Source organism: Amphiura filiformis, chromosome 15 (assembly GCF_039555335.1).
Source record: "Amphiura filiformis chromosome 15, Afil_fr2py, whole genome shotgun sequence".
Lineage (NCBI taxonomy): Eukaryota > Metazoa > Echinodermata > Ophiuroidea > Amphilepidida > Amphiuridae > Amphiura > Amphiura filiformis.
In genome coordinates, this window is record NC_092642.1 from 32,786,971 (window position 1) to 32,808,411 (window position 21,441).

The 21,441-nt window shown below is 37.0% G+C and overlaps 1 protein-coding gene across 2 annotated transcripts in view; it reads right to left on the bottom strand.

The window, feature by feature from the left end:
• Nucleotides 1-511: 511 nt before the first annotated feature.
• LOC140171525 (uncharacterized) overlaps nt 512-21,441 on the bottom strand; it is a 31,102-nt gene continuing 10,172 nt past the window's right edge. Inside the window, exons 2-10 of one of the 2 annotated variants that reach the window (XM_072194795.1) lie at nt 14,578-14,864; nt 13,450-13,692; nt 10,327-12,185; nt 9,226-9,332; nt 7,012-7,384; nt 6,361-6,493; nt 5,107-5,240; nt 3,746-3,846; nt 512-2,775 (exon numbers count right to left, since the gene is read on the bottom strand). In XM_072194795.1, the coding sequence (XP_072050896.1) occupies nt 2,661-2,775; nt 3,746-3,846; nt 5,107-5,240; nt 6,361-6,493; nt 7,012-7,384; nt 9,226-9,332; nt 10,327-12,185; nt 13,450-13,692; nt 14,578-14,743 (3,231 nt within the window). In that variant the 5' untranslated portion in view covers nt 14,744-14,864 and the 3' untranslated portion in view covers nt 512-2,660. Of the gene's footprint in view, nt 2,776-3,745; nt 3,847-5,106; nt 5,241-6,360; nt 6,494-7,011; nt 7,385-9,225; nt 9,333-10,326; nt 12,186-13,449; nt 13,693-14,577; nt 14,871-21,441 lie in introns of both variants that reach the window. The other variant, XM_072194794.1, reaches the window with a different exon arrangement.

Here is a 21,441-nt window from a genome sequence, read left to right on the forward strand (position 1 = left end):
ATTTTGATAAAAATGGGCGGGAGGAGGGGGTTCGAGATGCAAGGTGTTTTGTGGCAAAATTGTGTATTATAGTAGAGAGAATAACATTTGGTATGTTTTTAATAAATTTGTTATCTTTTAAGACTAGTTTGAGAAATATATGGTTAGTTCTGTGTTACAGATACTATGTTTTGTGTCAAAATGTGTTAAGTCCATGCCAGAAATTGTGTTTTGTGTCAAAAGCGTGTTAAGTCCATGCTATTTTTAAAACAAATTAATTCATTAAAAAAAATAAAAAGTCTCTAGATTTTAACTTTACATATTTTAATGCTCCTATATATGTCACCTTCACTTCAATGTAATTTTATAGAAATCAAACTTTTTTTCATTGCCATAAAGAAAATTCCTGATTTTCTTCAAAGTGAACCTTGTGGACTTAACACGGTTTGGAAATAAGCTCTTCAAATATCATTTGCCATCAAATGTGTATTATATCGCAAATTTAAAAAAAAATTAAAATTATTCAGTATTCAGAATGCAATTTGATATGTCTCATGTGCTCTCATGTCCCACAAAATTACTGTCCAAACGTTGCTACCAGAGCCCTTAACAGCTTTGCTACCAGGACTCCGTTTTGGAAAACAGTGAATAGGAAAATTATAAAAAAAATTCCTAAAAATACTATCTAGAAACACCATCGCCAAAATTCATCTATGGTTGTCTTCATTGGGAACGAGAAATGTACACCCACACATACACCAGAAAACAAGGCAAACTATTGCCAAAATTATGACCCCTGAAGGCAAATAACAAGAGAAGTTGGCAAAATATTTAGGCAAAAGATAAGGTTTGGCACTGCATTTTGTTGAAATATATTGAAAATAGCCAATATTTTGAGTGATAATGAGCTTACATTTTCACAGATACCATGCAGTATTTCGTACAGCAGTGATGCCGTGTAAGGGGCCACACTTTGGAACAAAAATCGTCACCTGGTTCCATCATTTTAATTCCACAACAGGCCACATTATGAGATTCACTGGCGTGAAACGGCGCCTGACGCCCGCCAAATTTCACCCTTAACCATAATGTCCTGATAATTATACATCATATTCTTCTTCAAAATATACAGTTGTACAAAGGTTTTCTTCATAACCAACAATAGTTATTCTCTTTTTATAGGATTTCTTCTCTATTTCTATCAAATAGAATCCAATCAAAACCATACAAATGAATTCATTTTGATCAGCTGATGACAAGAATCGATTTCCATGATTATTTTGCTTACAACAAAATGTGTGCATTGTAAATTTTTGAGGAATTTCAGAAAAGTTTATTATTATTACAGAGCTGCCAACCATCTCTAACACTAGTCAGTATTCTCAAGACTTAGTAGACAAGTAAACAGAACCAGTTACTGTTTGATTTGCAATTACAATTTCAAAAATTTGCTTTCAAATATTGCTTAATTAGGGGCATCATTTAAAGATAATTTTTTACAGGGTTCCCACACCTTGAAGCCTTTAAAATTCAAGGACTATTCAAGGACTTTCAAGGTCCAAAAGCATGATTTTCAAGGACTTACCACAACACAAAAAGCTGCGTTTTAATGAAAGTGACAGCTCCTCTCCACTACCCAAATTTTGTCAAAATTATACTTTAGGCAAAATTCCAATTGTCAAGGACTTTCAAGGACCTTGTGTAAATTTCCAGGACTTTCAAGACCTTGAAAAGGTGTTTTCAAATTAAAGGACTTTCAAGGACCGTGGGTACCCTGTTTTTATTTCTTCCAAGGTCTGGGCTGTACACCGAGCGTACACGAGCGTAAACACAGATTCACGCTGACTGGCTGATCAATGGTCTTGACAATAAGACGGTTGATCCATTGGTTAAAGTGCATAGAAGGGAAGGAGACCTTGCCACTTCTACACCCAGCACGTACCTGGACCACAGAAGAAATGAAAAATTACCTTAGGCAAATTAAATTTGATTTTACTGCTATTGAATTGTGTCTTTTGTAGTATTGGTCTTTTCATGCATGTCATTGTCAACTGAATTAACATTTTAATATGTAAAATAGTTTAGGGGAATGAATGTTGCTAATATTGATATTTGCTAACATTCTTTTGTTTCTTATTGTTTTCACCGACTGATAAATTACCTATAACTTGGTAACCAGACGTTCAATTTTCATACGGTTTGGCATCAAAATGTAGCATTTTTACAGAAAACTTTCAACATCAGACTCGTTTCTATTCATTAGTATCCATTGGTTACTGGTTCAAGCCTAGGTTCATTATGAATTACGATAGGCCATAGGATTTGTGTTGTGTTAATTTCGATCAGTGATTTGTAACAAAGTAAGCGTGAGCCAGTTGACCTAACAAGAGTCATATTCTAACGTGCACTATGCCAGCTAAGTGATTGTGTCACATTTGAAACGAATTATAACCCTGAGGATAATTTCAATTCACTGATAAAGTAAACATCCATGACCTTTTATTAATTTGTGGTTATTCATCTGCTGCATTGGAATTCAAGGTTCAAACCAACTCACAACCTTTATCGTAGTGTAAACAGGGTTTACGACTAGCCAGGATGCTGCTGCATGAGGGCGCCCTTACATTTTGTGCATATGTGATGTGCTGGTGGTGTGGTGGTCATTGTTGTGTGAGGAGTCTTCAGTCCTTGTGCTTCTTCTTTTTCTTCTTTGATTTAGGTTGTTTCTTAGTCTTTTTACACTTATCGCAATACCAATTGTCCTCTTCTGGTTCGTCGTCTATGCCCACGCACGGCCTGCGTTGATGAAAATACAAATGATAAAAGTGAGTGCATGCAGAAATTTTCAATTGAGTCTTTTAAGGGACACAAATTAGTTAAAGTGGTATTTCTGGATTTCAGTATCCTCTCTGTTGAGTAATGTTCAATACATATCCACGAAAAAAGCTTATAAAATTTCAGTAGATTTGGACACTGAATTAGCGAGTAACATATAATTAAATGTATTACAGCATCCCATGCATGATAGGCCACTGTGTTGTAATTTTGGGCTGTCAACAGCCGCAAAAATACAAATTGAATGATATGTTTGTCCAATGATCAAATCAGCAAGAAAGCTTACGCACACAAAAATTATGTAGTCCTAGGTTTCTGATTGTACAAAAATCTTAACTATTTAGAAGTAAGTTGGAAGGGATGAGGCTGTGGATTTTGAAGTGATATAAGATGCACCAAGTACTACTCCTGATTCCACAAAAATGCAGCCTTATTCTTTTTAATGCAAAATTACTATTTTATTTTAAGTAAAAGATAGCTCAATTCTAATCCCTTCCTTAGACCTGTCAATAAAAGTAGAATTTTAATATTTGGCTTTTGTTTTTTGTTTTTTGCAAGGCTAAAAACATTCATTTTTTGGATGGCAACCGAGCCTAAAGACTTCTACCAACTATGAAGTCAATAACAAATTATTAAAAGACACAAAATAGTAAGACTAAGAAAACTGTTTTAGCCCATACTCACAATTCCAAATTATATGTGAATCGATAGAATTTTTTGTTAATGCCTATCCACCCACCAAAAATGTTTTCTTCCAAATATGTACATTGCATAATAGGGAACCAGGACCATTTCCAGTTGCAAAGGAAATTTTCATAAAAATGTCCATGATCTATAGCGATTACCTACACACCCCCACACATGTATGCAAACATTATCATTGCTATATTCTTCCTATATGAATATTAAAGTATGAAATTAAAGTACTTACCAATGATACCAATCATCGCAGTCGTCACAACCCACCATTGGACTACCATCATCTGGTAATTTACAAGCCGGACATATCCAGATCTTTTCTCCAGTATCGCTCTGTAATACAAGACCACAATGAAATATATTTTCATACAAATATTGGAAAATTTAACCTTTACACATATCTATAACATTTTTTTTTCATTTTTTATAACATTTGGCAGAAGCCAGGTAAAGCCCAATAGGGCTTAGAGGCTACTAAATTCAAGGGATGCCAACCGCATATGACAGGACAGGGATATGGGAAGAGGTCCAATTTCAGAAGCACTGATTTCTGTGGGGAGAACCCACAGAAAACCTGCAAGGACAAGCATGGATAAGACAAGCATGAATATTCCATCCTTGGGCAGCCACTCACCAGTGTAGAGCAACATGATTACCTAGGTATCTCCATCTCCAATGATCTTCGATGGAACTCCCACTGTAACAACATCATCAAGAAGTCTAACAAAACTCTGGGCCTGTTGCGGAGGACATTATCACCCTGTCCCAGAGATGTTAAGAAGAAAGCTTATGAGGCCCTGGTTTGTCCATGTTTAGAGTATGCTACAGCAGCATGGAATCCATAAACAATATCACTGGTGAACAAGCTCGAGCAAGTTCAAAGAGCTGCTGCACGCATTGTTTATGCTGATTTTCGTCGGACGACCTCAGTTACACCTATGATTACCAGTCTTGGTTGGGACTCCCTACATGTAAGGTGCCTGGTAGACCAAAATAACTGCTAAAGATACCATTAATTTTTATTTTTTACTACAATGCTGGCCATTAATGTTGGGACGGTTTGATAGGGTAATGTAAATAAGCCCCCCACTCCCACCGATCAATGTTGAATCCGACTTTTTTGGTCACACGCGCCTTTTGGCACCCAACATTGATTGGTGGGGAAGGGGGAGGGTTGGGGTGTTAGGAAAGGGTTTAGGCTTGACACCAAAGAAACCTCCATTTTATCACGTTAATAATAACGGAAATAAGGCCATAATATAGTGTACGTTTTCCATTAGTGTCCCAACACATTTTGGCCATGGTTGTAGGTTCAATACTAACTAACTTTTATTTGCAACCTGCTACTTCTGATACCTTCAAAACTTCATCAAGTAATTGACCATGTTGTTGCAGTTCATCTATAACAATGGCTTATTCCAGTTGAAATCCATACACCCCCTATGTAAGACATGACCTTAATCTTCCAAACAGGGAGTGTGAATCTCAAATGGAGCTACCTGAACGGGTGACTCCATTTGAAATCCACACCCCCTGAACGGTGTCTTCCATAGGGGGGTGTATGGATTTCAACTGGAAGAGCCCAATACTTACAACAACGGTCCCAATAGTCTCAGTGATGACCGTTCTTTGCACATCATCATCTTTGGCTTTAGCGGCTGCCGCTGCTGCTGCAGCTGCTGCTTTGCTTGCTGCTGTAGCTGGGCCTGCTGCTGGTGGTCCCTTACCTGAAATATGAAGAAGACAAAAGCACATAGTAGTTAAGAAGAAACCATAAATAAGCCACAAAAGCAAGGTTGCCAAACATGCATTTTGGTAGCCCAATTAGGCGACTTTTGAGAACTTTTGATCATTTCATGTCCCATAGAAACCAATGGTTAAGAAAAAATTGGGTGACTTTTCAACATTGGCTCCCGCGATTTCCAGTAGTTTCCTGTCCCATGGAAACCAATGGCTAAGAGAATCGTTGGGCTACTTTTCAATATTTTGACCCACAATACAGGCTGAAAACATGCAGTCCTGCATACAAGACAAGACAGTCCAATGCCAGTTGCAATGACCAACTCACACCAGGAATCCAGGATCCAGGTGGCTTCATAGCGATGGAGAAATTAGCAAACACAATTACCTTGGTGGCCTTGTTTAAAATGTGTAGCTTGGAAAAGCAAGAGGTTATCCACTTTACTCATGTGTGACTTCTAACTAAAGGTGCTGGTTCCTGTTGTTCATTCAAACCAATTCAATGCACGACCTCAGAGTTACCTGCATGACTTTGGCGGGCTATTTTGAAACAGTCATGGTTGAACATGCAGGTACTTCTTTTGAAACTCCTAAACAAGGTATAGCAGTCGCTGATAGGATATGCAGCTTATAGAACACGGATAACATCTATACTGCTTTTAGAAAACACTTATTTATCCATTTATCAGCTTGACACTCCATAAAGAGTATATACTTGTTAAATTTATATTAAAAGGGCATTTCGTGATCCACAGCCTCATCCCCCACTTTTCTCAAAAAAAGTTGAGATTTTTATATCACTGGAAACCTCTGGCTACATAATGTTTATGTACAAAATATTTCTTGCAGATTAATTAGTTTAGCAAAGATATCGTGAAATTTGAATTTCGTTCTGGTGCACCAGAACGAAATTACAACGTATTGTCTATGGAGCAGTGTAATACACATAATCATGCATAACTCGCAAAGCGCAATATCGGAATCAACTGAAATTTTGGGAATATGCTTTTTTCGTGGATATGTACCGAAATCACATTAATCAACCCGCAAATTTGTGAGAATTTTTTCTCGTTTTAAAAGGACAATACATGACTTGCTTTTACTTACCGACAGCTAATGCTGCCTTAGTTGGGACTGTTGTTGCTTTAGGTGATTGTGCTTTAGAAGCCCCTGCTTTGCTTGTAGGTGTCGATGGTCCTGGTGATCTACCTGGTGATCTGCCTGGTGATCTGGATCCAGCCTGTGTCAAAATGATCACAAAAATTCCAATTGAAATAATTTATATATGTACCTATCAACATCCCAAGCCTGAGAGGCCTAGCTTATACCGACAACCGCAGTCAGTCAAGATTCAGGTTGACGATTGAGAAACTTAAGAATCTGGAGGTATGGTTCTACGCAGTTGTGTCCAACGTAACATTTTGATCACATTTGTTTTTTTATCATACCGTACCTTTTATAACACTTATAAATCCCTGTTATCCACTTGTCCAAAAATCACTGGGGACAACCATAATGAGCAATGCACTTGTCCCACAGACAACCACTATATTTTACTTCCAAAATCATGATTAATAAATAAAACTTGACATGAAGAAACTTGTATCCTATAGGTGAAGAAAAAACACCCTGTTCCACAGGGACAGGGACTTTTTTTCTGGAAGCTAAATGACTTTAAAAAATCTCTTAAAATTGCAACAACAAAAACCCAAACACAATATCAGTTGAACCCGTAGAACAGAATTTTTTTCACCGTACCTGTCTTTTTTCTGCCTTTTCAGTCTTCTGAGCTGACGGTGGTGATGCTCCTTTAGATCTTGGTGCTGACATCAATGACACTGCCTTTGAAGCAGCAAGGCTAGCCTTCCGCACAGGTGGCACGGAAATGGGTAGTATGGGAGGAGGTGGTGATTTGGGGGACTTGGGTGTGGGCGGTGACCTGGGAGATGCTTTCTGGGATGGTTTGCGTACTGGAGACATTGGTGGGGACGGAGGTGATGATAACATGGGAGACGAAGGGGATGGAGATGGAGATCTGATTGGCGATCTGATTGGAGATCTGACTGGAGATCTGACGGGTGATCTAACTGGTGTTCTCATGGGTGATCGGCTTGGACTTGGCTTGATGACGCTGGGAAAAAAAAGCATAAAGTTTTTAGAACAAGTTTAAAAGGATCAAAAAGGTTAGACTGTAATCGGAGTCAATCAAACCCAGAAACAATTTGTTTACAATTTGTTGTAATGATTAAATTACAGAAAGTGATGGTAAAACAGCATGCCCTATGGTTAATTTTGCACCTTCAAACATACAAACCATCTCACAAGTTTTCAACTTGAATTGTCTAATATCTTGGTCTTTCAACTTCCAGATTCCACACTAACACACAGGGAGTATACAATATTGGTCAAATTTCCCAGGAGTAAACTAAGTAATAGTCACACTGACCCACTCATAGAACTAGTATCACGATCGGTCAGCCAGTGCAAGAGGTCTTTGCAAAATAGTGTAACATATCACATACATTTGTCTGTATGAGTTCACACCGCTATTTATGGGCACAACCCACAAATTCGATGACATCCTTTGAAACGAAAGTGCTTTCATTAAAAGACTGACACCTCCCTCCCTCCCTGTAATAAACATATAAGCGTGAAATATTGAAATTTTCACTTCAATAGATCAACTTTGATTGATAGTTTAACTAGTTTTTAACAAACATAATTGGATGTTTTGCTTTTTGACCCCCTCCCCCTAACGAAATCACTTTTGTTTAAAGGATGTCATCAGACTTTTAGTTCCCTTAAGCAAAACTGACACCTTAAAGAGGAGCCCTGTCAGAGCAGTTCTTTTGGGGTGCACCAAACCTGCTTGGTTATCAAATTAATCAGTGACAAAGTTATCTCTGAATTTGACTGGTGCTAATTGATGCGATAACGTTTAAACATCAATTAGCACCGAGTTAGTAAGTTCAATTAATTCAGAGATAACTTTGTCACTGAAATTGTCTAGTGCAATGACATCCCAGTAATACAATGAAGTCTGACGACAATTGAGCACAAATAACCATTATGTCATTCCACTAGAAAATTTTAGTGCGGAAATTTTGAATATTGCGTGTTGAGAGCTGGCTGTCCTTTACTTCATTTTTATGGTCAATACGAGTTTATTTTAAATAAAACCATGTGATTCCTGCTTGACAATTCTTTTTCTAACATATAAAGGCGTAATATTATGATTGCCCGAGAATTCCTTTAACAAAATAGGCATGGAGTCCATGATAACACCTGTAGATTCTTACCATGTCAGAGGGGGCCGAACAATCTGTGTAGTATCATGATCGGTCGGCCAGTGCAAAAGGTCTTTGCAAAATAGTGTAACATATCACATACATTTGTCTGTAAGAGTTCACACCGCTATTTATGGGCACAACAAAAATTGATGACATCCTTGAAATGAAAGTGCTTTCATTAAAAGACTGAATGTAACCAATTAATTGATTGAATGAAAATGTAGGGCTGAATGTCATATATTTTCTCTTACCCCACTTGCTGCAACATGTATACAGATCTAAGACCCCCCCCCAATTTTTTTTTTAATCTGACCTACCGATCCACTCCTTTCTACCCCATGTCTGGGCAAACAAAGACTTTTTTGGCCTGACCTTCGTTTAAAGGATGTCATCAGACTTTCAGTTCCCTTAAGCAAAAGTTACACCTGAAGAGGAAACCCTGCCAGAGCAGTTCTTCTGGGGTGAACCAAACCTGCCTGGTTATCAAATTAAACAGTGACAAAGTTATCTCTGAATTTGACTGGTGCTAATTGATGCGATAACATTTCAACATCAATTTGCACCTATCAAGTTCAGAGATGACTTTGTCACTGATTAATTTGATAACCAGGCAGCTTTGGTTCACCCCAGAAAAACTGCTCTGGCGGGGCTTCCTCTTTAACAATTTATGTCAGTAACTTACATTGATCTTTTCTCTCCTCCTGATGCTTTGGTTCCCATCTTGAGTGTAATCTTTGGTATAGCTGGCAGACTCGGTGCAGGAGAGCTAGCTGCTGACTCACCCTTGGGCTTAAATAAAACAAAATAAACAATTAAACATGATAACAATTGATGATCTTAGATCTAAATGGGCTATTCCATTTGAAATCCACACTCCCCTGTGGAAGATTTTGGAAATATCTTCCACAGGGGAGTATGAATTCAAATGGAATGAACATTATTAGCAACTCCATTTGAAACTCACCTCCCTCTGTGGAAGATTCAGGTTGAATCTTTCTCAGAGGGTATATGAAATTCAAATGGAGCTGCCTGATGTGTTCGTTCCATTTGAAATTCATACTCCCCTGTGGAACTTATTTCCAAAATCTTCCACAGGGGGAGTGTGGATTTTAAATGGAATAGCCCAATGGAGGTTAAATGCATGTTTCCCATAGCCAGATGGTTTGAAGGCTTGGATAGTATTGCAGGCTAACTTTCCAGTGCCATAAACTAGTACATGTAGGACTACAACAACAGTTATTTGAAGAAAAAGAAAATGAGCTTATTTTTAATATTAATGTATTATCAAAATATATAAATTGTAAGCAATTTTAAGCACACATTTTAAGCAATTTTCCAAGTCCTACAATCTTCGAAATAAGTCCTTGGAACGCTTGGTACACTCTGTCGAAATTCTGTGCAGAATTTCATATGATCTTGGATATGACGTATATTGTGCCTGGGAACAAGCATGACATCTACAACAATGATTTACCCTTCCCCTCTCCCCATCAATCAATGTTGGAACACATTGGGAAACCGCTGAAGACATTGGCATTTCTCAACATTGCACGGGGGAGAGGGGGGAGAGTTTTCTGTTATTTACATGCAAGCGTTCCAAGACTTATTTTGATGATTGTAGAAGTAATTTGAATTTTAATCAAATAAATAAGTCAACAAACTGAAACTAAAAAAAATGCTCCTCCTGCAAAATCACTCATAAGTCACTTGCAACGTTTACTGGGCTTACACAACATATTCATTTTGAATATTTTTGAAAGACTAACATCATTATTGAACTTACCTTCCTATCTTTCTTCTCCTTCTTTTCCTTTTTGTCTTCCTTTTCTTTTTTACTCTCACTCTTCTTCTCATCCTTCTTTGATTCTTTCTTCTTCTGTTTCTTGTCCTTATCCTTGTCCTTGTCTTTCTTCTTCTTCTTGGGTTTGTCTTTGGATTTTTCTGCTTTATCCTCTTTTAGAGTGGTCTTGTACTCCGGTGTCACATGTGGTGATGACGTCAGATGTATCTTCAATCCACTAGATTTACTGATACCGGTGATGTTCATTTTAGGTATCGCCTCCTCATCTTTTGGATTCGATGATTCGTCCTTCTTCCCAGTACTGGGTGTTTTTGACTTCAACATCTTCTTTTTCTCCAGTTTCTTCTTCATCAACTTTTCCTTTTTCTTTTTCAATTTTAACTTCTCCTTTTTCTTCATCTTCATCTGCGCCTTATCCTTACTTTTCAATCCCTGCTTCTTGCCATCGGCCTGAGATGAGGAGGTCTCGCTGCTGGGATTTTCAGTTTTTATGACAAGCTTTGGCGCTTGTCCCGGTTCTGTGCCTATTCGTATTGACGATGTGACGGCTCCTTCCCCTTCCCTCCATGCGTTCTTAAGGAATAACTTTGGCGGTAACGAATGTCCTTTACTCGACTTTTGAGCATCGTCTCGTTTTTTTATTGCAGCACTGAATGATTCCTCAAAGGAATACGGCGAAGATCTGCCAAAGACAACTGTCGACTCTTTTTTCTCCTCTTTGATCTTTTCCTTACTCTCTTTACTCTTTTCTTTATCCTTGTGTTTATCTTTCTTTGATTTGTCCTTTTTATCACCTTTCTCCTTTGATTCTTTATGTTTCTTTGACTTGCTACTCTCTTTGTCCTGCACTAGTGTTAACGGACTTCTTGTAAACACCCCAGAAATAACTGCATCAATTGAGGCATCAATACTTTCTGAGGTAGACAACTGGGTAGGCTCTTGTTTAGGTTCCGTCAATGGTTTTGAAGACGGTACTTTTGAAGAAGCAAATGAATCCATTGCTGCGTGAGGACGGTCTTTGGAAGGAGCTGACCCAAAATCAAAGTCATCCTCAAAGTCAAACACTTTGAGAGCAGTGTCTTTTGCAGATTCCTTCTTTTTCATAAGCGATGACAATATCGGTGTCTTCGGAGGTTCCGGTGCAACCACTTTTGGACTCTGCGGTTTCTGCTTGTTCCCAGTCAAAATCGATGTTAAATAGCCAACTTTGGGGCTCTTGGGTGAAGGGGAAGGAGCTTGCTCGGGTCTTGAAAGGTCCATAACAGCAGGGGAAGATGCTACAGGTGTTTTGGGTTTCACCTGGAACTTTGAAGGTGCATGTGGAGAAAACATCAGATGCTTTGGAGTAATTGGAGATTTAGGTTTTGGTTTTGGCGGCGGTACGGCCTTGGCTTTTGGTGACACCGGTGATGCTTTTGGTGACCTTGGGGGTCTTATCAAAGGTGGTGTGCTCATGTCTTGAGTCCTTCTATGAGGCATGTCACCAGGTAGGCCTTCACTGCCTTTCCGAGCCAAAGGACTCTGCGGCAGACTAGGCCGATGCCAGTCTCTCTGCGGAGGGGTGGTTGCTTCAGGAAGCTTCCCCTCGCGTTTGGGAGTCAACTCCCCATTGATACCCATAGAAATTGTGGTCAGTTCTTGAGGTGTGCCATCGTCCGCCAGCCGTAACCTCTTCATAGTTTGTTCATTGTATGGATTTCCGTATTCGCGTTTCTCGCCACGAGGTGTGAGATAACCTGGTGTGGAATCGTGGGGCGTCTCTGCACTAGCGCTGTCCCCATCTGCTGAGTAAGGAAACTGGCCTCCTCCTAATTCAATCGGATCAACAACTTCTGCCAGATCTGTATTTATCACATAAAAAAATAACATCAACATTACGGTATCATAGAATGTAATATGAATACGACATGTTACTTTAATATTACTGTATCATGGCTCCTACAGTTTTTAATTTTAAAATTACATGATTTTTCAATGACCGTATCACAAAATTCTACACAGACAGAACATTGAACAACATGTGAAATCAGCCTCGTCCCTTTGTTGGGATAGTCGACAGGGCCCATCACGGGCAAGCAATTTTGACCACGCTTAGTAATTTTGACCATGTGCATCGTTTTGATTTGCAACTTTTAAAAATACACCAACATTCATATACTGGTATCAATCTTTGTCAATTTAGAGTGTTTGGTAGAGAATTTGGTATCAAATTGGAGCTATATGTAACAAGATTCTGCACACAACCTTATCAATCAAATTGTCATAACAAGATCAGCTTTTGGTGTAGGACGAGTTACATAACTGCTGACTTTCTTTATTTGAGGTGTTTACATGCATTTTAGGGTGTTTTTTCAAGCCTAAAGACTTGTACAAAGTCTAATACCAGTATTTTTTAGCAAACACATTCTCTATTTTATTTTTATAACTGATTATTAAAGTCTTTGAATTTTGTGACTACGATTGTACAAAAACATGCAAAATTGCATGTTATTTCCCCCTTTTATGTACATGTATATCAAAAATTGAACTACCAAGGGATCAGGACAGAATTTGTCTTTCATTTAATAATTATAGGTTAATAAATGTGTACGTATCACTTGCTGGGAGTGAAATTGTACAAAATAATGCAGGCGTACCGGTACTGAGATGTTGATGCATTTGCCCAAAAGGAGGGGGAGTGCATTAGACGCATCAACATCTCAGTACGAGTGCATTATTTTGTACAATCTTGAGCAATACGCATTTATTAACGTATTTCATACACAAAAAAAAAAATTCCATGATTTTTGCTATTTTTATTACAAAATTGTCACTAAAAGTATTGGAAAATACAAGCAAATATAAATGCATCAACCCGCAAGTAAAATGAACGCATCCGAAAGCACTGGCTTTGTACGCCGAGTGCGCGCTTGTGCATCCACAATCAATGCATGTTTTGGATTTTTCTAACGCTTGCTCTGATTGTTCTCGCTATCTAAGAATGTATGAAAATAGGATAATAATTCTTAATCCAAAAGTTAGTGCTGTACTTTTCTTGAATCAAATTAAACGGCCTTGTTTTTATTTCTGATGCACTCGAAAATGTAATTTAATCTTTACACCTACCTCTGGATACCCCTACCAGAGGGGGCATGTGAGCTGGAATGTACCACAATCTTTCCCTGCAGTCCCTACTACCAGGCCGCGGATGCTGAAGATTGGTTCTTTTCGCAACGGGAAACTGCGGCAACGAATGGACAAAAGGTACCGGATCCACATCTCGGAGGTACACTTCAAATTCACCCAAGCGAACCTGCATGTCGCTGAATGCCAGGGCAACATCATCAAGACTGGGCTCTGTCCTGCCATCTGTGGTGAGGAAGTATGAAATTACATGTATACACATTGATGAGATTTATTTGCTGAGAAAAAAGTTCATTTTGGCATTTGTGAGGGCAGCCATGCAATTCTGCTAAGGCCTGCTAGGGCACCAAGGCAATCACATGCATGCTAATAATAGAATTTATCCAAAGGGGCACCCAATACAATTAAATTGCCTTTGATGCCTCTGGTAATTTTCTTCCCTGGGGTTGGCATGATTTAAACCAATTGATTTAAATCACAATTTAAATCAAATTATTTTTTAAATAATGATTTAAATCAACTTTACCATTTTTGATAAAAATTAAGTTAATTTAATTCTTAAATTGACTGTTTTACTTCATTCCTAGTGCTTCTACAACCCTGTTTAAGTAGTAGGGTCAGTCGGTCAGGCCATCCTTTTTTCTTAAGAAAATTACCTTAAAATTCACAAAAAAATAATCATTTGTACAGGATTTTTTGTTTGCTATTCCTTAAAATCTGGGTCGGTCAAGCATATATATAGAAAGGTGTTTTTTTGTTGCCTATGGGTGATTTTTTTGTGTGTGTGCCTGTACAATGCACAACATATTAGACCACTTGACATCATTGTTTATCAACAAAGATGAGGGACTGGTCTATCGATATGCTTGAACGAACTACTGTACTGTTCAATGGCTTTCTTGTATGAAATGTGGTGGGCGATTTAAAATGCATGTGCCCTTCAGGAGCAAACTACAATGCATGCACTGCAGGGCAAAGAACAATGGAAATTGCCATAATTCGCGCGCATACTGCCAGGCAATGACGTCACATGTCAAGTAGTCTATAATTTAGATCTATTATTAGGGAACATGAATTGGAAAAAAAAACATTGATATAGTAACAACTTACACTGCTCTGCATATCGATGAGTATATTTTGCAATGTGTTCTATGTATCTCTGCAGCACGTCATTCATCAAATCACACGGCGTGGTTTGGATCGCATGCCATCCTAATCCCTGACAAATCTGTGCAATGGCTATCTTCAGTAGTTGATGGCAGTAGCCGTCTGCCATGGTGATACATGTAGATGCTACGGGTGAGTCTGCTGTGGTCAACTGAAAATTGCTTGCTTAAAATTCAACTCATTTTTGATGTCGGACTACTGCAATCTAAGTAATGAAACTGGGTGGGCAGCTGCACCTATGCACAAACACACACAAAAAAATATATAAAATGTAAAATTAAAAAGAGAACTTCATCTGTAACTGCATTTTCTTTACAATTTAATACCGTTTCTATAGACATGTAGGCAAAAAGGAAAGAGAAACAAACAAATAGCAAACATGAAACAGGTTACTTGTGAGCCGTCGAACCAATCTGATCCGATCTGACTAAAGTCTGCAATGTTGAAGAATTGAGATTGAGGCAAAAACAATATAAAACATAAGAAAATGAACAATAAAAAGTTCATTTACAACCAAGTATGCGTGGGACTTTGGTAATGCAACGTCAGTAAGCTTAGGGAAAAATTTTGATTCTGTTCGCACTGCAACTCTGAAATCGAAACGCTAGATGTAGCCTGAATTCCAGCTAAACATAGCCATATGGTCATTTTCACGGTAAAGGGTGTAACTTTGGATTTTTAACATTTTAATCCGTAGTGTTCCAATAAAGCCACAGAATTCCATGATTTTTGGCCACATAAGTCATCTAGTTAGCAGCTACCTTGGGTAGCATAATCAGCTTTGGGAGTTACTGCGCTCAGTTTTAGCAGGCTTAAATGTACTTAATATTGCCATTTTGAAAAACTATAAAAACAGTAACATTTTTGTAAAACCCTGTGTTTTCTTCAGTTAGTTCATGGATAATTTTTCTTATCCTGAAAGTACAGTCATATGTTCAGTAAACACTGCCACATTAGATTTAATTGTGAACGGCCCTGTATTTTTTAGAACCGGACTTCGATATTTATAGTTTCGGAGGCTTCATTTTCCGTTAACAATTGTTAACAAACTTTGTAGGTGTAGCTTTGGTTCATAATTCTTGGTTATTTCTTAACTTCTTCTTGATTTATAACAGTGGTTACCTTAACTTGAAATGGGTACCAAAATTAGCCGATTTGCAAGCTTTTAAAATTTTTATAAAATCTTGACTTCAAATAGCCGTTTTCCGTTAACTTTTTTGAAGCCTCCAAACAAACTGTTCAGCAAGCTTGTGCAAATATAAATAAAAGAGCTCATCCAATCTATTTATCAAAATGTAGCAAAGTAGATCCTCAAGTCACATGTTTTTAAATCGTGGAGATATATATCACCGCTTGAAAATGGGACCCAATACAAACTTTCCGTTAACAATTGAAGCCTCCGAAACAAATGAAGCCTCCAAACAACAGTAAACTTAATTATCATCTATGCATATCTAAATTGGTGTGTTTCATAATGATATCTGCATTGTAATTATTACTTGATATGTGCAGAATGTCATAAATAAAAAAAAAATTGACATTATGGTTAATGTTTGAAAAATATACTGATACCTTAAAAAGCCTGTTTCGGAGGCTTCACATGCAAAAAACACCATACTTAACAAATGGGTGAAAAAATTAATGTGTGATAAATCTACAATATCTGCCGCATAGAATCATTGATTCAATACACACAAGAAAATAACAGCTTAGATGATCCCAACACTGTTGTTTTCAAAAAACTACTTCTGCAATGTTTAACAATTGTTAACATGAAGCCTCCAAACAAAAAAAAAATGACTTGCTGTGATAATTTAATTTTGTCACAACTGAAATTCAATACTTAGAAGCAAAGCATGAAAATTGGTAATTGTGATATTTTTACCTATTTTTTTATGTCAACTTGTAGTAGTTAGCTAAATATTTTACTTTTATGATCACCTGTGTTGTTAACTGAAGCCTCCGAAACACAAATCGCTTGAATTGCCAAGTCTAAAAATAACTCCAATTTCTGTGAAACTTGGCTGGGAGGTTCCTTTCATCAAGTAGTATTTGTACATGAAGTTAGACATTCAAATTATTTTAGGAACCCAATTAAAACTTAAAAAATATGTTTAAGGTTTGGAAATTTCCATTGTAAATGACACTTGATGTTAAAAATTTTCAAAACTGCAATTACAAACATAGCAAAACATGGTATAAAATTTAACTTATATCTGTTGACTTACTTTGGAATGGAATTTCACATGTATTCCAGCTTTCATGTCAAAATTTTCTGAGGTTATGTAAAATACATTTTTTCTTAGATTTTAACCAAAATGTTATGCAAATGTCAAATTTTTTATTAGAAATCAAAAGGTTTAAGCCTTGAAACATTATTTTACTTGAATTTAAGTTGCTTCTATGCATGATTTCAGTAAACAGAAACATATTTAAGTGGTTTGAAATTTTGACCCTAAAAATCAAAAGTTACACCCTTTACCGTGAAAATGACCATATAGGATTGAATTTATATATTTTGATATTATACCTAAAACTGGTGTTGTTTATAAAAAATAAACCGCATCAGATTTTAAACTCCCATGGGACATGAGACAAAACTATATTTTGTTTGGTAATAACTCAATTTTCAAATTTCGGACTTTGGTCTAATTGGGCTATTCCACTTAAAATCCACACTCCCCCTGTGGAAGATTTTGGAAATATCTTCTACAGGGGGAGCATTGAATTTCAAATGGAATATAAACACATTAGCAGCTCCATTTGAAACTCTCTCTCTCTCTCTATGGAACATTTATGTTGAATCTTTCTCTGAGGGTGTATAAAATTCAAATGGAGCTGCCTAATTTGTTCAATTCCATTTGAAATACATTCTCCCCCTGTGGAAGATATTTTCAGAATCATCCACAGGGGTAGTGTGGATTCTAAATGGAATAGCCCAATTTGGATCAGAATCGGATCATGTCACAATTAAATGAATTATTAATTGAACACTGATAAGAGTTCACTTGTGCAGCAATGCAAACAGAAAGTAAAAGGTGAAAAGGGGACTAATCACACAATTCTATAAAAATGCTCCTTTTGTATTAACTTAGCCATTCATAGCTATTCGGTGAAGCAACACCACAAACCATTCAAACCAATGTAACATATTCCTGGTGTTTTGAGTGGGAAGAAGCCAATGTTTTCCAACAATTTGCTATATTGTCAGTGTTGGAAATAGCTGGTATCGCGTAGCAAAATGCTACACAATTTTATCAATTTGCAACACAATTTTGGAATTGAGTAGCATTTTTATGCCATACATGTAGACTTCCACACTGAAGTATGTGAATGTACCAAGAGAAAAGTAATGAAAGCAAATTTTGCTACACATAGCAAAATGCTTAATTCCAACACTGTATATTGTACCAGTAATATATAATTTGTATGTTTTTGTAGATAATGGGTCAATCCATATCAAATCCAACATGTTGGATATTTTTTTCATTTTGGATATATATATGTTGTCCGGGTATTTCAACCTTCAAAACAGGCACGGATATGGGGGACAGGACCATCCTGCCTCCAAAAAAAAAAAAGAGGAAAGGAGAGAAGAGAAGAGGAAGGAGAAAAAAGGAAAGCAAAGAGAAAAGGTGAAGGAAAAAAAAGTTTAATTGTACATAATTGAGTAGGCCCATGCCTACAAATGTATTTTAAACAGCAGTTAGGTCGATCGGCAGTAGGCCTACGATTATTTTAGGCATTTGAAAGCATGTGAAAACGTTCCTGCGGGCCTGCCGATATGCCCGTCCCATTTTGTCACCAGGGTCAGTATTAAGACGGACTCCATGCTGACTTCAACATCGATCCATGCATGCTTTTTTTGCGAGTCTCAGGTATTGTAAAGTGTCAGTGTAACATTTGAAGTTTTGCACATTGAGTTTTGGGCCCTTTTTTGTTTTATGCAATGATATAAATCGTGTAAAAATGATGCACCAAATGGCTTCAATTGGGCCTCATTTTGCCAAATTTCTCAGGGTAACACATCCCCAGAGTCAGATACCCCCTGCGTATGGATAAACAACTGCCTGTTTTCGCTTTCTACATTTCACACCCAGCACTTTATGTTTAAACCAGGCGGCGGATGACATGATCGAGCCGGCAACTTGTGAAACCGCCCGGCCGTATGGCATTTTCCAATATAATCGGTTAGTTTTGTGGGGTTCATTATCGAACCCCAACAGTTTTAGCTTGTATTATTTATCAACATCTAGGCCTATTTGTTTGTGATATTTAAAGCATTTTAAAATGTCAAAATAATCCCATTCAATTCTAGGTCAATCAAAGTCGATTTTGAGTTTCCCGTCACCCGCCCTCACTTCATTTTCTGACCCTCACTTGAATTCATTATTGTGATTTTCTAAAAAATACCGATAAAAACTGGATATAATTGCTAAAAAATGATGAATATCCATTCATTTTTTGTGGAAAAATCAAAATCATTTGCTGTGAACCTTGAGCTGACTCTTTTTAATATACCATACTTTTGAATCTCATTTGGGCTAAACATCCATCTTTAAGTGAGTGAGCGGCAATTTTACATGCGTGTTGGTCATATTTATAATGAAAGGCAGAAAATAATGAATATTGAATAATGAAAAAGTTACCTCACTTGTTTTCAGAAATTATGTAACAGGAAACTCAAAATTGACTGTTAGTGGCCTTACACGGTTGACGATGAAAATTTACTGAATTTAGAGAATGCAATGCGGCCACCACCTGGTTTAAACTACCAAACCCCCCTCAGACACCCCCTGAGTGGCTTAACTTCATGTTTAAAAAAAGCAATTTAAATATATACAATCTCATGAATGGCTTCAATTGGCCAGTCATTTTGCTAATTTTCGGCATTTTTAGTCAATGTTTAAACTTTTTAATTTAATTTTACTTTACATCATAATTTAGCGGAATATCATGGCAACATTTTACTTTACATCATAATTTAGCGGAATATCATGGCAACAGCTGAACCAACTCTTATTTTAACCAAAGTGTAGAACGTAGTTGACACTCGTTAAAGCGCAAAAGCCATTTGTGTGTAAATCAAGACCATCCAAAACAGCTTTTTTACAGTAAAGAATAGGAGGTCATCTGGGGTCACATACAGTACACCGGTAGTGTACATTGTACATGTGCCTGCTGTCACAATTTCACACACAAAATTTTGGACAATTTGGTGACACTATTTTTGTCTGTAACTTCAAAAGTATATGCACTAGAAACATGATTGACCCCTTATTGTTTAGGTAATTTGATTCTCTTTCAAATGAAAGAACTTTCACTTTCAGCTAAAAATATTGAACTTCAAAATTTTATTCAATGAACATCCCTATGTACATGATGATAGCCGGCAGCATAGCTTTCGCAATTCCATATCATTATCAATCATGCATGCATTTATTGTATCACATCATACATGTACATTAAATCATGACGTCATGACTCATGTCATCAATACAATTTCATGAATTTGGTTTTAAACATAAGTGATAAACATTTTATGGTTGATCAATTAAGCTGAATTTATACTCGATCGCTTTTGCAGAAAAGCGATTTTCACGCATGCTTAGTGTTTACTTACATTTCCAGAGCGTCAAGCTGATCACTCGATTCAAATCGCAGAGGCAAAAACAACGTCGCTTTTGCAAGTTGAAGAAATCTCAACTTCCCAGCGATATCGCTTGAGGTCATGTGTCATATGGTGGGGCACATTTATGCTTACAAGCACTGATTTTGATCATTTGTCCTCCTTTTCACTTAAATTGTTATATCTCTAAAACTATACATCTCACATCAACAAAACTATACATTTTTGGAAAGCTTATGTTCCAAGGAATCCAACTAGGCAAAAATGAAGTTGGTATACAGGGTGCGTAAGAAATATACAGGGTGATATCATGAAAAAAAAAAATTTTACTAGTAAATTCATAATTTATTGCATTTGCTACTGATACATGGAATACCTCAAATGTAATATAATTTTGTGGCAGGCAACACTATGAGCTTAAATAAAATGTATACTTTTGCCATGTTATGATTGACCAAAGTGGTGATCAATACAGGGTGTGAAAATATACAATGTACGTAACTTCACACATGTTGATTACATTTTGAAGATATTTTCTTTAGAGTGTATATCCTACATTTATTTTAACTGCATATTTGGATTCCTGGGGTAAAAAGCTTTCCAAGAATGTATACTTTTCCTACCTTAGGGTGTATAATTCTCAAGATACAACAATTGAAAGCCAAAACGCATGTCGTGACTGAAAATCTTGGCATTTGTGTTTAAGTGAATAGGAAAAAATTGAGGTTCTTGCAAAGATCTTTTAGTAAAGCTAGATGAGAATAAGTATATGTGTTCACAACTCATTTGCATAGAATTGAATACCAGGGTCGTATTCTGATTAGTCGAACTTCGAATTAGCATACTTTTGGATACCTCCATATTTGGGTTTACCTAATTAATTATTAATGACAATTACGTTGTTTACCTCATGACGTCATTAGAGCTTGTCATTCGTCCGATTCGAAACACGAAAAGTATTTGCACTTTTCTTTCCATTAATGTTATATCATGAAATACCATATAGCGGAGGTGTTAGTTTTTTATATAAGGAAAATATTCAAACCGATGACCCCATGTTGATAATGGCTAGATATGCTGTATTAGTTCTGGAAAGGGTCCGCGACGGTCCGCCATTTTTTCCTTCATATTTTGAGGTAATTTAGTAGGCTTGCTTACCAGTCGTTTTCGTTATCCTA